The sequence below is a fragment of the Coregonus clupeaformis genome, chromosome 7 (genome assembly GCF_020615455.1).
Source record: "Coregonus clupeaformis isolate EN_2021a chromosome 7, ASM2061545v1, whole genome shotgun sequence".
Classification (NCBI taxonomy): Eukaryota; Metazoa; Chordata; class Actinopteri; order Salmoniformes; family Salmonidae; genus Coregonus; species Coregonus clupeaformis.
In genome coordinates, this window is record NC_059198.1 from 41,100,325 (window position 1) to 41,116,520 (window position 16,196).

Sequence of the window (16,196 nt, forward strand, 5' to 3'; positions counted from 1 at the left end):
ATCCCAAACCATCTCAATTGGGTTGAGGTCTGGGGATTGTGGATGCCAGGTCATCCCAGGTCATCTGATGCAGCCCTCCATCACTCTCCTTCTTGGTCAAATAGCCCTTACACAGCCTGGAGGTGTGTTGGGTCATTGTCCTGTTGAAAAACAAATTATAGTCCAGATGGGATGGCGTATCGCTGCAGAATGCTGTGGTAGCCATGCTGGTTAAGTGTGCCTTGAATTCTAAATAAATCACAGACAGTGTCACCAGCAAAGCACCCCCACACCATAATACCTCCTCCTCCATGCTTTACGGTGGGAACTACACATGCGGAGATCATCCGTTCACCCACAACGCGTCTCACAAAGACACCGCAGTTTGAACCAAAAATCTCCACTGGTCTAATTTCCACTGGTCTAATGTCCATTGCTCGTGTTTCTTGGCCCAAGCAGGTCTCTTCTTCTTATTGGTGTCCTTTAGTAGTGGTTTCTTTGCAGCAATTCAACCATGAAGGCCTGATTCACACAGTCCCCTCTGAACAGTTGATGTTGAGATGTGTCTGTTACTTGAACTCTGCATTTATTTGGGCTGCAATTTCTGAGGCTGGTAACTCTAATGAACTTATCCTCTGCAGCAGAGGTAACTCTGGGTCTTCCATTCCTGTGGTGGTCTTCATGAGAGCCAGTTTCATCATAGAGCTTGATGGTTTTTGCGACTGCACTTGAAGAAACTTTAAAAGTTCATGAAATTTTCCGGATTGACTGACCTTCATGTCTTAAAGTAATGATGGACTGTCGTTTCTCTTTGCTTATTTGAGCTATTCTTGCCATAATATGGACTTGGTCTTTTACCAAATAGGGCTATCTTCTGTATATCACCCCTACCTTGTCACAACACAACTGATTGGATCAAACGCATTAAGAAGGAAATAAATTCCACACCTGTTAATTGAAATGCATTCCAGGTGACTACCTCATGAAGCTGGTTGAGAGAATGCCAAGAGTGTGCAAAGCTGTCATCAAGGCAAAGGGTGGCTATTTGAAGAATCTCAAATATAAAATATATTTTGATTTGTTTAACACTTTTTTTGGTTACTACATGATTCCATATGTGTTATTTCATAGTTTTGATGTCTTCACTATTATTCTACAATGTAAAAAATAGTACAAATAAAGAAAAACCCTTGAATGAGTAGGTGTGTCCAAACTTTTGACTGGTAGCGTACATCATTGGTTAAACTACTCTAGGTTGCATATCTGTATGAATTCAATAAATTAAGGTGAATAGAGGTCTAAAAATGGCAGATAAATTCTGCCCTCTTTGTGGAACATACTCTGTGTTGTTTTAGTAGGAAAGATCAATATGGTTTTAGATGGAGTGTCACTAGTTCTGTAAATGTCTGAAATATTTCCCCCCCTTCTTTTTTCGCTATTCATTTCAGAGAATCTCATTGGTCAGTAGCTTTGCTGCCTCTCTCTTCCTGGGCAACTATGCAGCTATTGATTACAGTGACGGTAAGGTGCTATTACTGATGATAATGGTTAATGATTATGTGTTATCGGTAGCACTTTATTGTATGGTACAGAAATTACTACACAAGAGTAATCTATGCTGAACTTTTTTGTTTCTCTTTGGGATTTATTAAAACAAACATGAGTACTGTAGGTACAATTTGTTATCAGTTTAGTTACCACTTAGTACAATAATGTACCTATTGGTAGCACATAATTTCATAGTAAATACCAGTGCAAAAATTACCGTAAAAATAAAGTTATTTATAATATAACATTTAATTACAACTGTTATGGGACAAATACCTTGGGAGTGAAGATCCTCCTTAAATCCTTAAAAAGTTCACTGTTTCAGACCATATTACTTTACCCCAGCATGCTTGAAACATCACCTACTATGGGAACACAACGGGTTAACTCTCCAAGTTGGCTTGAACTTATCTTTGACGTTTACTTCATTACAATGTTTTTACCTGGCAGAACCGTTCTTTTAAGGTCTGCTGGATAACAATCATCATTGTGTTTGTGCAATAGGGTCGCCAAGGGATTTTTCTCCATATGTTATCAGCAGCACTGAAACCATGTTGACATTGTAATCAAGTCGTGTAGTCAGTTTTTTGCCTGTTTTTCGTTACAATATACAGAAGGGCAAGATTAGGGAAATGTCTTGTTTATCATACAGGAAGATTACAGTAGTTGTGGCAATTTGCGCATGACATTCTAGTCTATCTGTCCCTGCTCGATGAGCACAGAAACTTGTGCCAGGCAGAGTGTATTTAATATTCCTACACAATGATATCTGGCATATACATAGGAGAAGTATACCACAGTGCTGTGATAACATACATTACAGTTTATGAATAACATAAATTCATATTCAGATTAGTGAGATTGGACTTGGTTAATAAAAACATTTATAATAAGACAATTAAAATGTTTATAAATATATAGAAATAATGAAATACTTGCCAAGATGTATTAATTATTTTTAATGAATGTCATTATTAAGGGTTACCCAAACATTTGGTACACTCGGTTCCGTGATCCGCATTCTAATAAAATTGTCCTGCATTGATGTGCACTGTATATTCTATTATTCTATGTTCTTTGGAAATGCTTGATCAGTCGTTCTGATTCGTGACATGTCCATTCTTCTCCTTTATTAAGGTTCAGGGATGAATTTGATGGACATATTCAGCAAACAGTGGGCGGACTCCTGTCTGGAGGCTACTGCTCCTCACCTGGAGGAGAGGCTGGGAGCCCCTGTGCCATCTTCAGCTGTCTTGGTGAGATACTCCTATATACAGTATCATGGTTCTTTTTTGTGTCTATTCTCCTGGTTGGGCAACTGATAAGGAATGCAAATCAACTTTTGACTTTTGAATGGGCTGTGATTTCATCTCACATGGAAGGTTGTTTTACATTTTCATTGTAAAATAAGTCCGTTTTTAGTGAATTCTTCAGTTGCAAGTCCTTGGGTCAGGTCATGTAGGCTACAAAATATGCATCATATCACCTCATATTCAAATGTTTGTATTTGAAGAGTTTTAGGCCAGCCTGAGGTCTCTGGCAATAATTGGATAAAGAACTGGGGCCATCAAGTCTTTCGTTCCCAGCTCCACATGTGTGTCTTTAGATCCTAGTAACACTTAAACTGCCGGGCCTCACTACCCCCTGTACTACGCCAATGAACAGCCATTTTGACTGCAACATTCTAACAGTCTTAACAGTTGAGTGGGGCAGGGGTCTAAGGCACTGCATCGCAGTGCTAGCTGTGCCAATAGAGATCCTGGTTCGAGTCCAGGCTCTGTGGCAGCTGGCTGCGACCGGGAGACCCATGGGCGGCGCACAATTGGTCCAGCATCTTCCAAGGTAGGGGAGGGTTTGGCCGGCAGGGATGTGGGTTCGTTTCCCACGGGGGTCCAGTATGAAAAATTTAAATAAAAATACATGTATGCATTTACTAACTGTAAGTCGCTCTGGATAAGAGCGTCTGCTAAATTACTAAAATGTCAAATATGCTATCGGAAAAAGTATCCTTTGGTTGTGTTTATGAAGGTCTTGTGTAACATTAGAATACAGACTTTTTTTAGATCAAAGAACAAAAGCATTTTCATTAGTTTATGTTACTGTAGGCGATCTGCTACTGCGTGCTCACGTGTGGCGCGCACAGGAACAGCAGTTATTCTTGGGGAAATAGATATTTGGAAATAGAGCTAATCTCTTCAATTTTTTGAGTTATTTGGCAAAGGAAAGTGTTTTGGAAACCTCAGAATCTGCTCTTTTTGATACTATATCGAAATCAAAACATCTTACCTGCATGTGACTCTGTTGGAGTATTTGAAAAAGTAACTTATTTTGCGCTCCCTGAAAAAAATTAAATGTCCTCTTAAAACTGCTTATAACTAATTATGTTCATGATATAATGGCAGCCATATTGGTCAGGGAGAAATCCAAATCAGTCTAATTGGAATGAATGCCAGTAGAGATATTATCCTGATTTTACTTATGCAGTAAAATACAAGTAAGGCATGTGATGTATAGCTCTGGATAAGAGTGTCTGCTAAATGACGTAAATGTATCAGAAATTGTGTAATATAATTATTGTCAACCTAAAATATTGTCATATAATTATAAATACAGTTTATATGGGTTTTATACAAATGTTCTGTATATATAGCCTTAAAATATATGTAAACAGACCATAAATGTTTCAATTAAAATGTTTGGGAAAGTTGTGAGTACTATTATATGATACAATATCAGTACTTGTTGCATTTACAACTTGTCTAAGTCCTATCATCAACTGATTTTAGCCAGTGTGTGGCTGTGGATTGACTGCATTGTTTGAATGGAATGTTGGCATATTGGCATTTAATTTGAACAATTAATAGAATAATTGCTCTAAAACTGGTTGCTAGCTAGCTAACAAACATAGATGTGGTAAAGAGGTCAATCCAACTTGACCAAAACAATGGAATTGCCATGGAAACGTATGGGGGATAGGGCCATGGGGGAAAGATCCCGAGTCTCCTCATTGCCATCCAGCAAAATGTTCCCACATTTAGACTATTGTTTATATGTGTATTTCATGTTGAGGTAAGAATCGGAGTATAATGCTTGTATGGATGTCAACCCCAACACATTTTCATGTCATCATTACCAATCAACTGCATTACTTCTTCAAAACTTGAAAAGGGACATTTTCTACGTTAGGCAGCAAAAACAGCCAAATATATCCAAATCGGACTTACAGTGCCTTGCAAAAGTATTCATACCCCTTGGTGTTTTTCCTATTTTGTTGCATTACAACCTGTAATTTAAATGGAGTTTTATTTGGATTACATGTAATGGACATACAGAAAATAGTCAAAATTGGTGAAGTGAAATTAAAAAAATAACTTGCATATGTATTCACCCCCTTTTCTATGAAGCCCCTAAATAAGATCTGGTGCAACCAATTACCTTCAGAAGTCACATAATTAGTTAAATAAAGTCCACCTGTGTGCAATCTAAGTGTCACATGATCTGTCACATGATCTCAGTATATATACACCTGTTATGAAAGGCCCCAGAGTCTGCAACACCACTAAGGAAGCGGCACCATGAAGACCAAGGAGCTCTCCAAACAGGTCAGGGACAAAGTTGTGGAGAAGTACAGATCAGGGTTGGGTTATAAAAAAATATCTGAAACTTTGAACATCCTTACGGAGCACCATTAAATCCATTATTAAAAAATGGAAAGAATATGGCACCACAATAAACCTGCCAACAGAGGGCTGCCCACCAAAACTCACGGACCAGGCAAGGAGGGTATTAATCAGAGAGGCAACAAAGAGACCAAAGATAACCCTGAAGGAGATTGGAGTATCTGTCCATAGGACCACTTTAAGCCGTACACTCCACAGGGCTGGGCTTTACGGAAGAGTGGCCAGAAAAAAGCCATTGCTTAAAGAATAAATAAGTGAACACGTTTGGTGTTCGCCAAAAGTAATGTGAATAGTTAAGTTTAATGTTTTTTTGTCTTCTTTCTTGTTTGTTTCACAAGAAAAAAATATTTTGCATCTTCAAAGTGGTAGGCATGTTGTGTAAATCAAATGATACAACCCCCCAAAAAATCAATTTTAATTCCAGGTTGTAAGGCAACAAAATAGCAAAAATGCCAAGGGGGTGAATAATTTCGCAAGCCAATGTAAGTAACCACATTGTGGGCCTGTTACAATGCATAAATCATGACGGATTTGACGAATATCTACTTTGTTAGATCAGATTTGTTGAATGTGTGCCAATCTGGTCAATGGAACATCTGCGTTTACCACATCTATACCATGCAGATAAATGGCTGACCTTTATCCCATCTTAAGAAGGTTCATTTCTATTCTAGTATTTTCATTCCTAGTTCTGTGTTAAATAGACTTATTTAGGAAAAGTCAAGGACTGAAGGGGGGCATGAAATTGCTGTGCACAATCTCCATAGGAAATGCTGATGACTGCTGAACTGCTAAAGCTAACGTTGGACTGTTCACAGCTCTTTATTCCTCATCCTCTTCTATAAACCCTAACCTCACCTGGTTCCCCTCCACAGGGCCTGCTCTCTCCTTACTATGTCACTCGTTATGGCTTCCCAGAGGACTGCAAAGTGGTGGCATTCACTGGGGACAACCCAGGTAAGAGCTTTGTCATGCTCTGATGCTGTCTTTGTCAGGGGCCTCTGTTTTGTATTTTCCGTCATTTGGCCACTGGGTGGCAGTAGCACTGTACTGACTGCATTGATCTGCTCCAGTGATCCTCCTCAGCGCCTCCACTCCTATCCTACACATGGATGTTGTGTAGATTCTAATGAGAGTGCATGGCGGCGGTGGTCACATGTTCGCCCTCCTCCCAGGCAGCTTGATATTAACCCGAAGCAAGCAGCACTGGCTAACAGGGATAGTTTGGGATTTTGGCAATGAAGGCCTTAATATACTTCCCCAGAGTCAAAGGAACTCGTGGATACCATTTTTTACGTCTCTGCGTTCATTATGAAGGAAGTTAGAGGTAGTTAGACAATGCTAACTAGCTTAGCACAAAGACTGGAAGTCTTTTGGTACAGCTCATTGCCAAAATCCCAAACTATCCCTTTAAGACTATGGCCATGGCGCTTGTGCTGTCCGTGTCTGTAGACCAGGGTTCTTCAATTCCGGTCCTGGAGGGCCGAAACACCTCTGTTTTTCATCCTCTCCTTCTAATCAGGGGCTAATTCAGACCTGGGACACCAGGTGAGGTCAATTCACTACCAGGTAGAAATAAAAAACAGAAGTGTTTCGGCCCTCCAGGACCGGAATTGAAGAACCCTGCTGTAGGCTATAGGTGGTGACTCTGCGCTTTTTCAGTTAAATGCAGCGGCGGCCAGCTGAACGTAAACACGAGTGACTTTGACACAGGCTTCAGACTGCTCTCCCCTCCGAACTGTCCGCTAGCCCACTCAGCAGTGTCATCTGCATAAAAGGGGCTTTACGACCAATATAAAGGCGCGCGACGCCCAGACAGCGGTTGTGTGAGGGAGTCTGGCACAGTCGATTGAGATTGAGCTCATTCAGCGCAGCTCGTTTTGAGCAGACAAACAATAACTAATGGACTAATTGATACCGTTGTGAAATTGCCTGGATATAATGAAATATTATCCATGGTGTGATACAGTAGATGAAGTGGAGGCAGGATACATAAGGAGTTGGTTATGAATGCATAGATTTAACAGTGAGATGGCTGTCTTCTAATTTATACTAGTTGATCATTGTAATAATTGATTAGGCTAGTTGATCAGGGCTTATGCTATGATTTGAATAGCCATGGTGCATTCAGGAATTTAATTCAAATTATTTGTCGATTTTATATGTAGATAAGAGTATCATTAATAGTTATCATGTATGCAAAAAACTCACTTGAATTCATTTTCTGAGATATGAAGGGACAGAAGTATTGAGGTCATCTAGATGTCCATGTCTGCTGTGTCTTGCCTAAACAAGCACTCATATTTTCATCCAGATTTGAGCTGATTTAGTTGCTCAGGAAGGTATATGGATTGTATTTATTCTACACACTAATACATAAAGATGTCGACTTATCAATATATTTATACTACTACATTCCAATTAATCATCGCAGCAAACCATTTTTTAAGGTCAATGACAGATATGAAATTCTCAAAATTATTCTTAAGCTTCAGACTCGAACGCCGGTGAAGAATTGGAATGAGAATCCAGTCTGAGGGTCATTTTTCTTGGGACTGTCGTCCTTTCAGGGGCCCGCGTGTGTATGCGTCCCAGCATGGGAAAGATTGATTTAACACTGTCTGCAAGGTCACCAAGAAATCCAATAGACTGAAATTAATAAATCTTTCCACCAGGTCCGCCCTCTGAAGCCCCCAAAATTAAAACATGTAAAAGATCTGCCCAGCAACTCCCAACTCAACAGCACAGAGTTAGGACTTGTTATGGGCAATACCTGTATACTTTGTTATGGGCCATACCGGTATACCTTGTTATGGGCCATACCTGTATACCATACAGAACAATGAGAATATACAGTATATACACCCCATAGGATAACCCTTTTTCGTTCCAGGTAGAACTCTTTTGGGTTCCATGTAGAACCCTCGGTCGAAAGGGTTCTACATGGAACCCAAAAGGGGATCTACCTGGAACCAAAATGGTTCTACATGGAACCAAAAGGGGTTCTTCAAAGGGTTTTCCTATGGGGACAGCCGAAGAACCTGTTTTGGTTTCAGATTGCACCTTTTTTCTAAGAGTGTACCTTGGGTAACCTTAGGTCACAGTCTGTGGATGAAATTGAAATTAAACGTCTCTACAGTACTGTATGTTCAGTGACTCAAGTAGATCTGAGAGAGTCTATGTTGTGTCTTTGTTGTGCAGACACATCCCATTTTAAAGGACCAAGGCAAGAGAGATGAATGGAACATGGGCTAAAGGGAACTAGACTTTCTCACTGGCTTTCAATCTTTAATTAGTGTGTTTCAGGTCTGATTGCTGTTTTCATTTCTTATTCCAGGGTCCCTGGCTGGGATGAGGCTACAGGAAGGAGACATAGCCGTAAGACCTTTCACCTTTCTTTCTGCACAAGCACAATACATCATATCATAGCCAATTAAAGGGCATAGGGCTCAAATGTTATCAAGTTGCAGTTCAGTGCTTAGAGGTTGTACAGAACTTTTTCTTCTGAGGCTACTCAGAAATTACCTCATTGGACACAGGGGCACACCTCCCCAGACCCATGAGCAAGGATGTTGTGGTTTTAGGAGATAAGAAATTGATTAATATTATTGAGGTGAACAATTAGCAACTAAACTTCCGTACAGCCTCTTTAGCTGCAGCAGTAGAGTAATGTGATGCAGGGAAGCCATGTTAAGGACCACATGGAGGTTCAATGCCATTAAATCATTCATGCCAAGAGGTCCGCCGTCGTCCGACGAGCAGCAATATCAAGTTGTTTTCATCATCAAACGGAACACTTGGTGGAATCAACGAATTAAAAGCATTACAGTGCTCACTTTGAACTTCGCCTAAATGAGGGATCACACATTTTTTGAGATGTGCTTTGACTACCGGCTTCCAAATCACTTCAGCGACCTTCAACCAAATATAATTAACTTACTCTAATCAGATTTTATTTTGCATGTCTTCACTTAAAGACTCAGTGCAGTCAAAAATGTGATTTTCCTGTGTTTTATATATATTTCCACACTATGAGGTTGGAATAATACTGTGAAATTGTGAAAATGATGATAATTCCCTTTTAGTGTAAAAGCAGTTTGAAAAGAGCACCTGAAATTTCAGCCAGTGTGATGGAGTTTTGGCCTGTCTGGTGACATCACCAGGTGGTAAATTAGTTAATAGACCAATAAGAAAAAGAGTTCCAAACCTCTAATAACAGTAACAGCTAGTTTTCAGTTTTTCCCTCCCCACTCAGATCACTCCCAGACAGTCCTAGCAAAATTATTGCTTGAGAAATTGCTCTTTGCTAAGAAGCTACCCACTGGGCAAAAACTGGTTGAATCAACGTTGTTTCCACGTCATTTCAACCAAAAAATGGAATGTGATGATGTTGAATCAATGTGGAAAACTGCTTTGATTTGAAAAAAGTCCTCAACGTCATAGCCACGGGAAGTAGGGGTGCTGCGGGTGCTACAGCACCCCCTGATCAATCACAATGAAAAAATAATGAATAATACAAATATTATTAGGATTGTTGTTGAATTTTTTTAACCAAATTATTGAACTTGGCCTTTAAAGATCCACTATGCAGAAATCGCTTTGCCAATTCCTGGTTGCAATTTTTTTTAATAGTTCGCCTAATTTCAGTTTGTGACAAAACAAGCAAGTATAGTGTACAGAATCATTGTACCATCTAAACCGTTGTGAAATATAACTTCTAAAAATACTGTATTTTCAGCTGTTTGAAACTGGTGTTCAAAACCGAAAGTAAAAGACTTAAGCACAGGAAGCATAGAAATAGCGCACATGGAACTGATGTACTGCTTCTTAGACTTGCTTTCAATGAGAATGACAGATCTATAACGCACATTTCTATGTGAACTTGGTTGGATTGGCCAAAAAGTTACATATTTCAGCGTTAATATTCCTGTATGAGCAGACAAAGATACTGGTCAGCAGAGCGGGGAGAAATGCCTGGCACCTACTACCATACCCTGTTCAAAGGCACTTAAATATTTTGTCTTGCCCATTCACCCTCTGAATGGCACACGTACTCAATCAATGTCCCAATTGTCTCGAGGCTTAAAAATCCTTCCTTAACTGTCTCCTCCCCTTCATCTACATTGATTTGAAGTGGATTTAACAAGTGACATCAAAAAGGGATCATAGCATTCACCTGGTCATTCTATGTCATGGAAAGAGCAGGTGTTCCTAATGTTTTGTACACTCAGTGTATATGTTGTATAGGTGGTTATATAAGTTATTCCTCCTACCGTCTTCCTATCTTCCTCACTCCCAGGTGAGTCTTGGCACTAGCGACACAGTCTTCCTGTGGATCAAAGAGCCGAGACCCACAGTGGAAGGACACATCTTCTGCAACCCAGTGGACTGCCACTCCTATATGGCTTTGATATGGTAAATACCTCCCACACTACCCCCACATCTTCAGAAACAAAGTAGTTCCCCCGCAGTTCACAATAGAATGGTATATATTTAACATATGGCGTAGAAGCGCCACATTCCGTCACAATAGATCTAGAGCCAATACGCTCTGAGAACTTACATAAGCAGACACGGTATGGCTTTGCAGAAACAGACCGTGGATGTTGCAATAGGTCTATAGACTAGGGTTTAGACTAAGCCTATAGACTCAGTTTTCTTAGTGAAGTATACTTTATTGAAAAACGTAGCTCTTTCTCTGAGTCATTCAGGTACATGGTACATGACAAAGATTGTTTCCACTGTACTACAACTGATCTGGTGATAAAAGCATCTTCTAAATGGCATAGATGTACTGAATGTAGTGAACAAGGTTATTATAGTAAACTACAATTTGAAAAACTAAAACTATACTGAAACTATTATCTAAAATAAAACAAAAAACAAAAACCATCATGAATTATGTTCAGTTTGACATTTTTGGCATGCAAAAATCAAATGGGCTTTTCAATGGGCTTTTCAAACTTCTGAGATTGACTTTTCATTTAAAGGTAGACTCAGTGAGATGACATGTTTGAGTGGTAAGGCTAAAGCAACCGACTGTAGACGAAAGGCGAGGAGGAAGGTCGGGGGACAGCTGAAAGTCAGACACTACTGTGGTTTTCCAACAGCAAGGCTCAGATGAACATGGCATATCACACACTCACAAACTGAAATCATAATATAATATTATGTGTGTACATTGTACAATCAATTAGTAAGAGATCCTCAAATATCAAATGTATTTGTATATATCCACTGTACACATAAATCACGGCAAACAAAAACACCCTAATGACTGGTTGACCATCGAGCCTCACAATGCAGGTGATGGCTGCAGGATGAAGTTGGTTTGCAGAAACTTCATTTTTGTAAAAAAAAAACATGTAGTCAACATGTAGGTGCAAGTCAGACAATTCTTATCCCCAGAATGCAACGCACTTTGAAAGCAAGACTTTGGTCTCACACAGTCACACAGAGTGTCTGCACATGTGCACGGGTGCACTTCACTCCGCTTCAACGTGGTAGCTACGGGACCAAAACAGCAGAGACGTTTAGCCTCACGCTTCAACACTCCTGATTGCTGCGGAAATTTACCCACTATTACAGTTTACTTCGTGCATCTACGTCATCTCTCTGAGTCTACCTTTAAAGCTAACCTAACCTATGATCTGACCCATCACCTTTACTACCCCACAGTGGCAAGAAGTGACATCCCAAAAACACAACAACTATACAACACATAAATGTCTCCTAGCCTCCCACGCTTCTTTCTGTCCGTAACACTAAACTAAAACTGAAATGAAATAATATAAAAATACTTAAACTAAATAAAAACTAGTAAAGTGGATCTGAAAACTAAATCATAAAATCACAAAATGAATAGAAAAAAAAAAGTATATAAAAACACGAAACTGTAATTACCTTGGTACCTAATGCTTACGATCGATATGTGGCATTGACATTTAATTAAATTCCTTGAGACTTTGTTGAACTATAACTGTGTCACATACAGTCCTACACAAACTTGCCACTTGTCATTGTGCCACTGGTAACCTTGCACAAGCACACACACAGACAGACACACACACACACACACACACACACACACACCAAGTGACATTGACAACTTTTACTAATCATTATCTTCTGTCTGTATGAATCCTGTTCCATAATGGTTTAATCTATGGTAAAATAGAGTATTATAAAATAAGTGGTTTTAATCATAATAGCTGATACACAAAGGAGATTAAAATTGGGACGGACACTCAGGCTTTTACTGTAGATGGCTTGCTTTGAATTCAATTATACTAAATGGTGGTATGTCAGCCCAGGTAAATGTGTGTGCGTGCGTGTGTGTATATGTGTACGTGTGCCTCCTGCCAGCTATAAGAATGGCTCCCTGACCAGAGAGAGGATCAGAAACAAGTGTGCTGGAGGGTCATGGGAAGTCTTCTCTTCGGTCCTGAGGTCTACACCAATAGGGAACGATGGGAACATAGGTGATGATGTCAAACATGCTGTATCTATTGACAGATTTGTTATAGTCATTAAGTTGGATTGATTTAGACTGTAGGCCGCAGATTTATTCAGATAAAGGCATGGCTTTCAGATAACTGCTTGATTTTTTTGATGTGACTGTTCTCAATGGGCTGGCATCTAACATGTTCTCTCCCAGGGATTTATTTTGATACCATGGAAATCACGCCGTCTGCAGTTGGAGTTCACAGATTTGACAAAGAAAATACAAAGGTCAGTGACTCACTGAAGGAAGTGAAATTATGGATGGGATTCTATTTGCATTTCAAACGAAAAACTGGAAATGGTAGTTCTCTGTGTTGTTTCCATCTAAATGAAAAGATGTACGAGCGCATAAGTAATTCATAAGTAATAGAGTAATGCATGTCATTGTTTATTGACCAATGTTTTATAATGTTTTATTGACCAATTAATGGTTTCAAAACAGCAACGAAGTAACTGGAGCCGTTGTCAGAGACACACAATGATAAGTCACGCGAGGCTACAGTAGCTCTGTCAACCGCTTTTCCTTATCCTTGTGAACTCCTTCAACGGGGCGGTGAAGCTGGAGGATTACGAGACATCACACAGGGTGATGTGAGGAGAGAGGTCAGACGGGGTGGGGACTTAGCCCGGTGGGAATGAGGCTCTCCACTCCCCCAGTCAAAGAAAGTTCTGTAAGGGCAGGAATCTCCCCTCTACTCCCGTTGCCGGCGTTCCCAAAGCCTCTCTTTGTGTTCCCATTTCCTGTCGTCCCGCTCAGGTAGCCGGTTTCTCCGCCCAGGGGGAAATCCGAGCCCTGGTTGAGGGACAGTTCCTGGCAAAGAGGGTCCACGCCGAAAAGCTGGGTTATAAGATCAGTGAGTGGGTGCCATTTCTTTCTCCTCTTTCTCGCACTCTTTTTTGCTTCCCTCCCAACTCATTATTGTACCTTGACTTTCTCTCTCTCTTTTCTTATCTTCTACTCGCTCTTTCTTTTTTTACTCTTTCTTTCCCTGGCATTTCCTTAATCTATCTTCTCTTCATCTCTCTCTCTCTCTAACTCACACTCTCTCTCACACTCTCTCTCTCACACACACACACACACACACCTATATCTGTCCCTCTCTCTCCACAGTGGTCAGTATCAGCAGTCTATTAGCATAGTGTCTGGATGCAGTTTCACTCAAACACCCCCGGAAGGGAACAGAATGCCTCAAAGATATGGAAGCATGAGGACTGAATAGCCTGCCCCTCACACTCACTTATCACAGCTATTTGGAAGACTCAATTTTGGCTCTATATTGGTCCAGAATATTAGTGATTAATCAAAGGCTGTGATTTTGCCTTGAGGACCTCGTATCGAGCGGCAGATAGTTTTTTTCATTCCCCCGTAGAAGTCCATTATTGCAGTCAAATTTGCTGAAGGAGAAAAATAACAGTATAATATTGTGATCCGTGATGATATTGCTACTAACTGCTACTGTATGGATCTTGACAGTTGACGCTAGTTCAATTAAAGCACCATTGACTACTGCCAAGGCTGAGTATTTTAAATTGGTCCATGAGGGATCTGTTTGTCTGTTGTCTTCATACATAGCGAGCAGTTTGGTCCATCTGTCATCATTGGACATGTTATAGCCTATGTACTGTATATGTAATGTAGTCTAATGCGTTTCCATGTTCCTGAGTCACTCTGAATGCATAGCAATGACAAGTCAGGATTGGTTGAATGCTGGTTGTACGGAGTCATCTGAAACACTGAATCACTCTGGGCCACATTGCTATGTCTCAATGCAGCCTTTCAATTCAAAACCATTGCAAAATGAAATGCTCAAATGTAGCCTTTTCCCAGAGAGTTTCAAGAGCCGGGGTCTACCGGGTTAGATAGATAGACAGGCAGGTTTGTGCATCGATTGATGCTGATTTCTCTTATGACGTTTGGGGCTGGTCCTATGTGTGTGTACGCGTGTACGCGTGTGTAATCTGGCACGAACTGTGCCAAGGCTAAGGTGAAATCTCACTCGTCACCGAAGGTCAACATTCTTCCAGAGAATTTAACTTCAAATAAGACCCTCACTGGCCATCAATAGTCATTAATAAGGTATTCACATACTGACAGATCACTCTTTATTAAAAGGAAACCCTCTTATTGACACTACAGGTCTTTTTTAACAGTATTTGAGTGTGGGAAACTCAACTCAACTCAAGATTGCATTCTCTGGTCTGCTAGAATGACCTATCAGACAAAATAAGTTAAACTGATTTAATTATATAGATTTAGCTACACACAGCGAGAGAGGTTATGTTATATTATGAACGAGCATGTTGTTGGTTTACATGCTGGAGAAGTGCAACAACAGTTTAAATGATTTGCTGCTGACTGGGACGCCCGGGTTACAGTTAATAAAGAGTCTTTCTTTCTTTCGCTTTCTCTCTCCCTCTTTCTTTCACACTCCCCTCCCTCTCATGTCCCTTCCTCTCTTCTTTCTTTCACTCTCCCCTCCCTCTCATGTCCCTCCCTCTTCTCTCTCTCTCTCTCTCTCTCTCTCTCTCTCTCTCTCTCTCTCTCTCTCTCTCTCTCTCTCTCTCTCTCTCTCTCTCTCTCTCTCTCTCTCTCTCTCTCTCTCTCTCTCTCTCTCTCTCTCTCTCTCTCTCTCCCTTTTCAAATCTCTTCTTTAAATCTAGTGAATAATACTTCACTCCGACCGCTAGTCATCTTGTAAGCATGTAGATTTATGTCCTGCTCAGCACTGACCAGTTTACCCTCTAAAGGAGATGGATTAACCACGGGAAATGGAGAGGGGAGGACTGGCTTAAAAGTCACTTCTGACCTCAAGTAAATAAAATGATTGTGAAGATGATGGTAGTGATGATAATGGTGGTAGTGATGATAATGGTGGTAGTGATGATAATGGTGGCGGTGGTAGTGATGATAATGGTGGCAGTGATGATAATGCAGGCGGTGATGATAATGGTGGCAGTGGCAGTGATGACAATGGTGGCATTGATGATAATGGTGGTAGTGATGATAATGGTGACATTGGTGGTGATGATAATGGTGGCAGTGGTGGTGATGATAATGGTGGCAGTGGTGGTGATGATAATGGTGGTGGTGGTGCTGCTGCTTTTGATTACAGTGGCAATGATAATAATTGTGGTAATGATAATATTAGATATTAATGGTGATGATGATGTCAATCATATCTGATCAGTTATGCCAAGGGTATATTTCCTTCCCCATCTTCTTCATACAGTTCTTCTAAGGGCGTTTACTCTACTGTACCAATGCATCAGTATAAATGAATCCCCCTGACCGCTAAGGAACATTGATTATCCACCCAGACATGGTGTTTTCCTTGAATGATTTACCTCCTCCTTCGATCCACCCATCCTGTTCCTACTATGTATCCCCCTCTTTGTTTCTCCCCCTGCTTCTTGTCTTTGATACCTTCCAGCCAGGGGGAGGAAGGCATTGGCTACTTGAAAGAGGACAAGCCACTGAGGAAACAT

The 16,196-nt window shown here is 40.5% G+C and overlaps 1 protein-coding gene across 2 annotated transcripts in view; it reads left to right on the plus strand.

Annotated features, from left to right (window-relative positions):
• Positions 1–16,196, plus strand: part of xylb (xylulokinase homolog (H. influenzae)) — a 60,919-nt gene that overhangs the window by 3,206 nt on the left and 41,517 nt on the right. For both annotated transcript variants that reach the window (XM_041879932.2, XM_041879933.2), the window contains 8 exons: positions 1,428–1,500; positions 2,665–2,783; positions 6,083–6,164; positions 8,545–8,585; positions 10,507–10,622; positions 12,573–12,688; positions 12,865–12,938; positions 13,468–13,564. In XM_041879932.2, the coding sequence (XP_041735866.1) occupies positions 1,428–1,500; positions 2,665–2,783; positions 6,083–6,164; positions 8,545–8,585; positions 10,507–10,622; positions 12,573–12,688; positions 12,865–12,938; positions 13,468–13,564 (718 nt within the window). The remainder of the gene's footprint in view (positions 1–1,427; positions 1,501–2,664; positions 2,784–6,082; positions 6,165–8,544; positions 8,586–10,506; positions 10,623–12,572; positions 12,689–12,864; positions 12,939–13,467; positions 13,565–16,196) is intronic.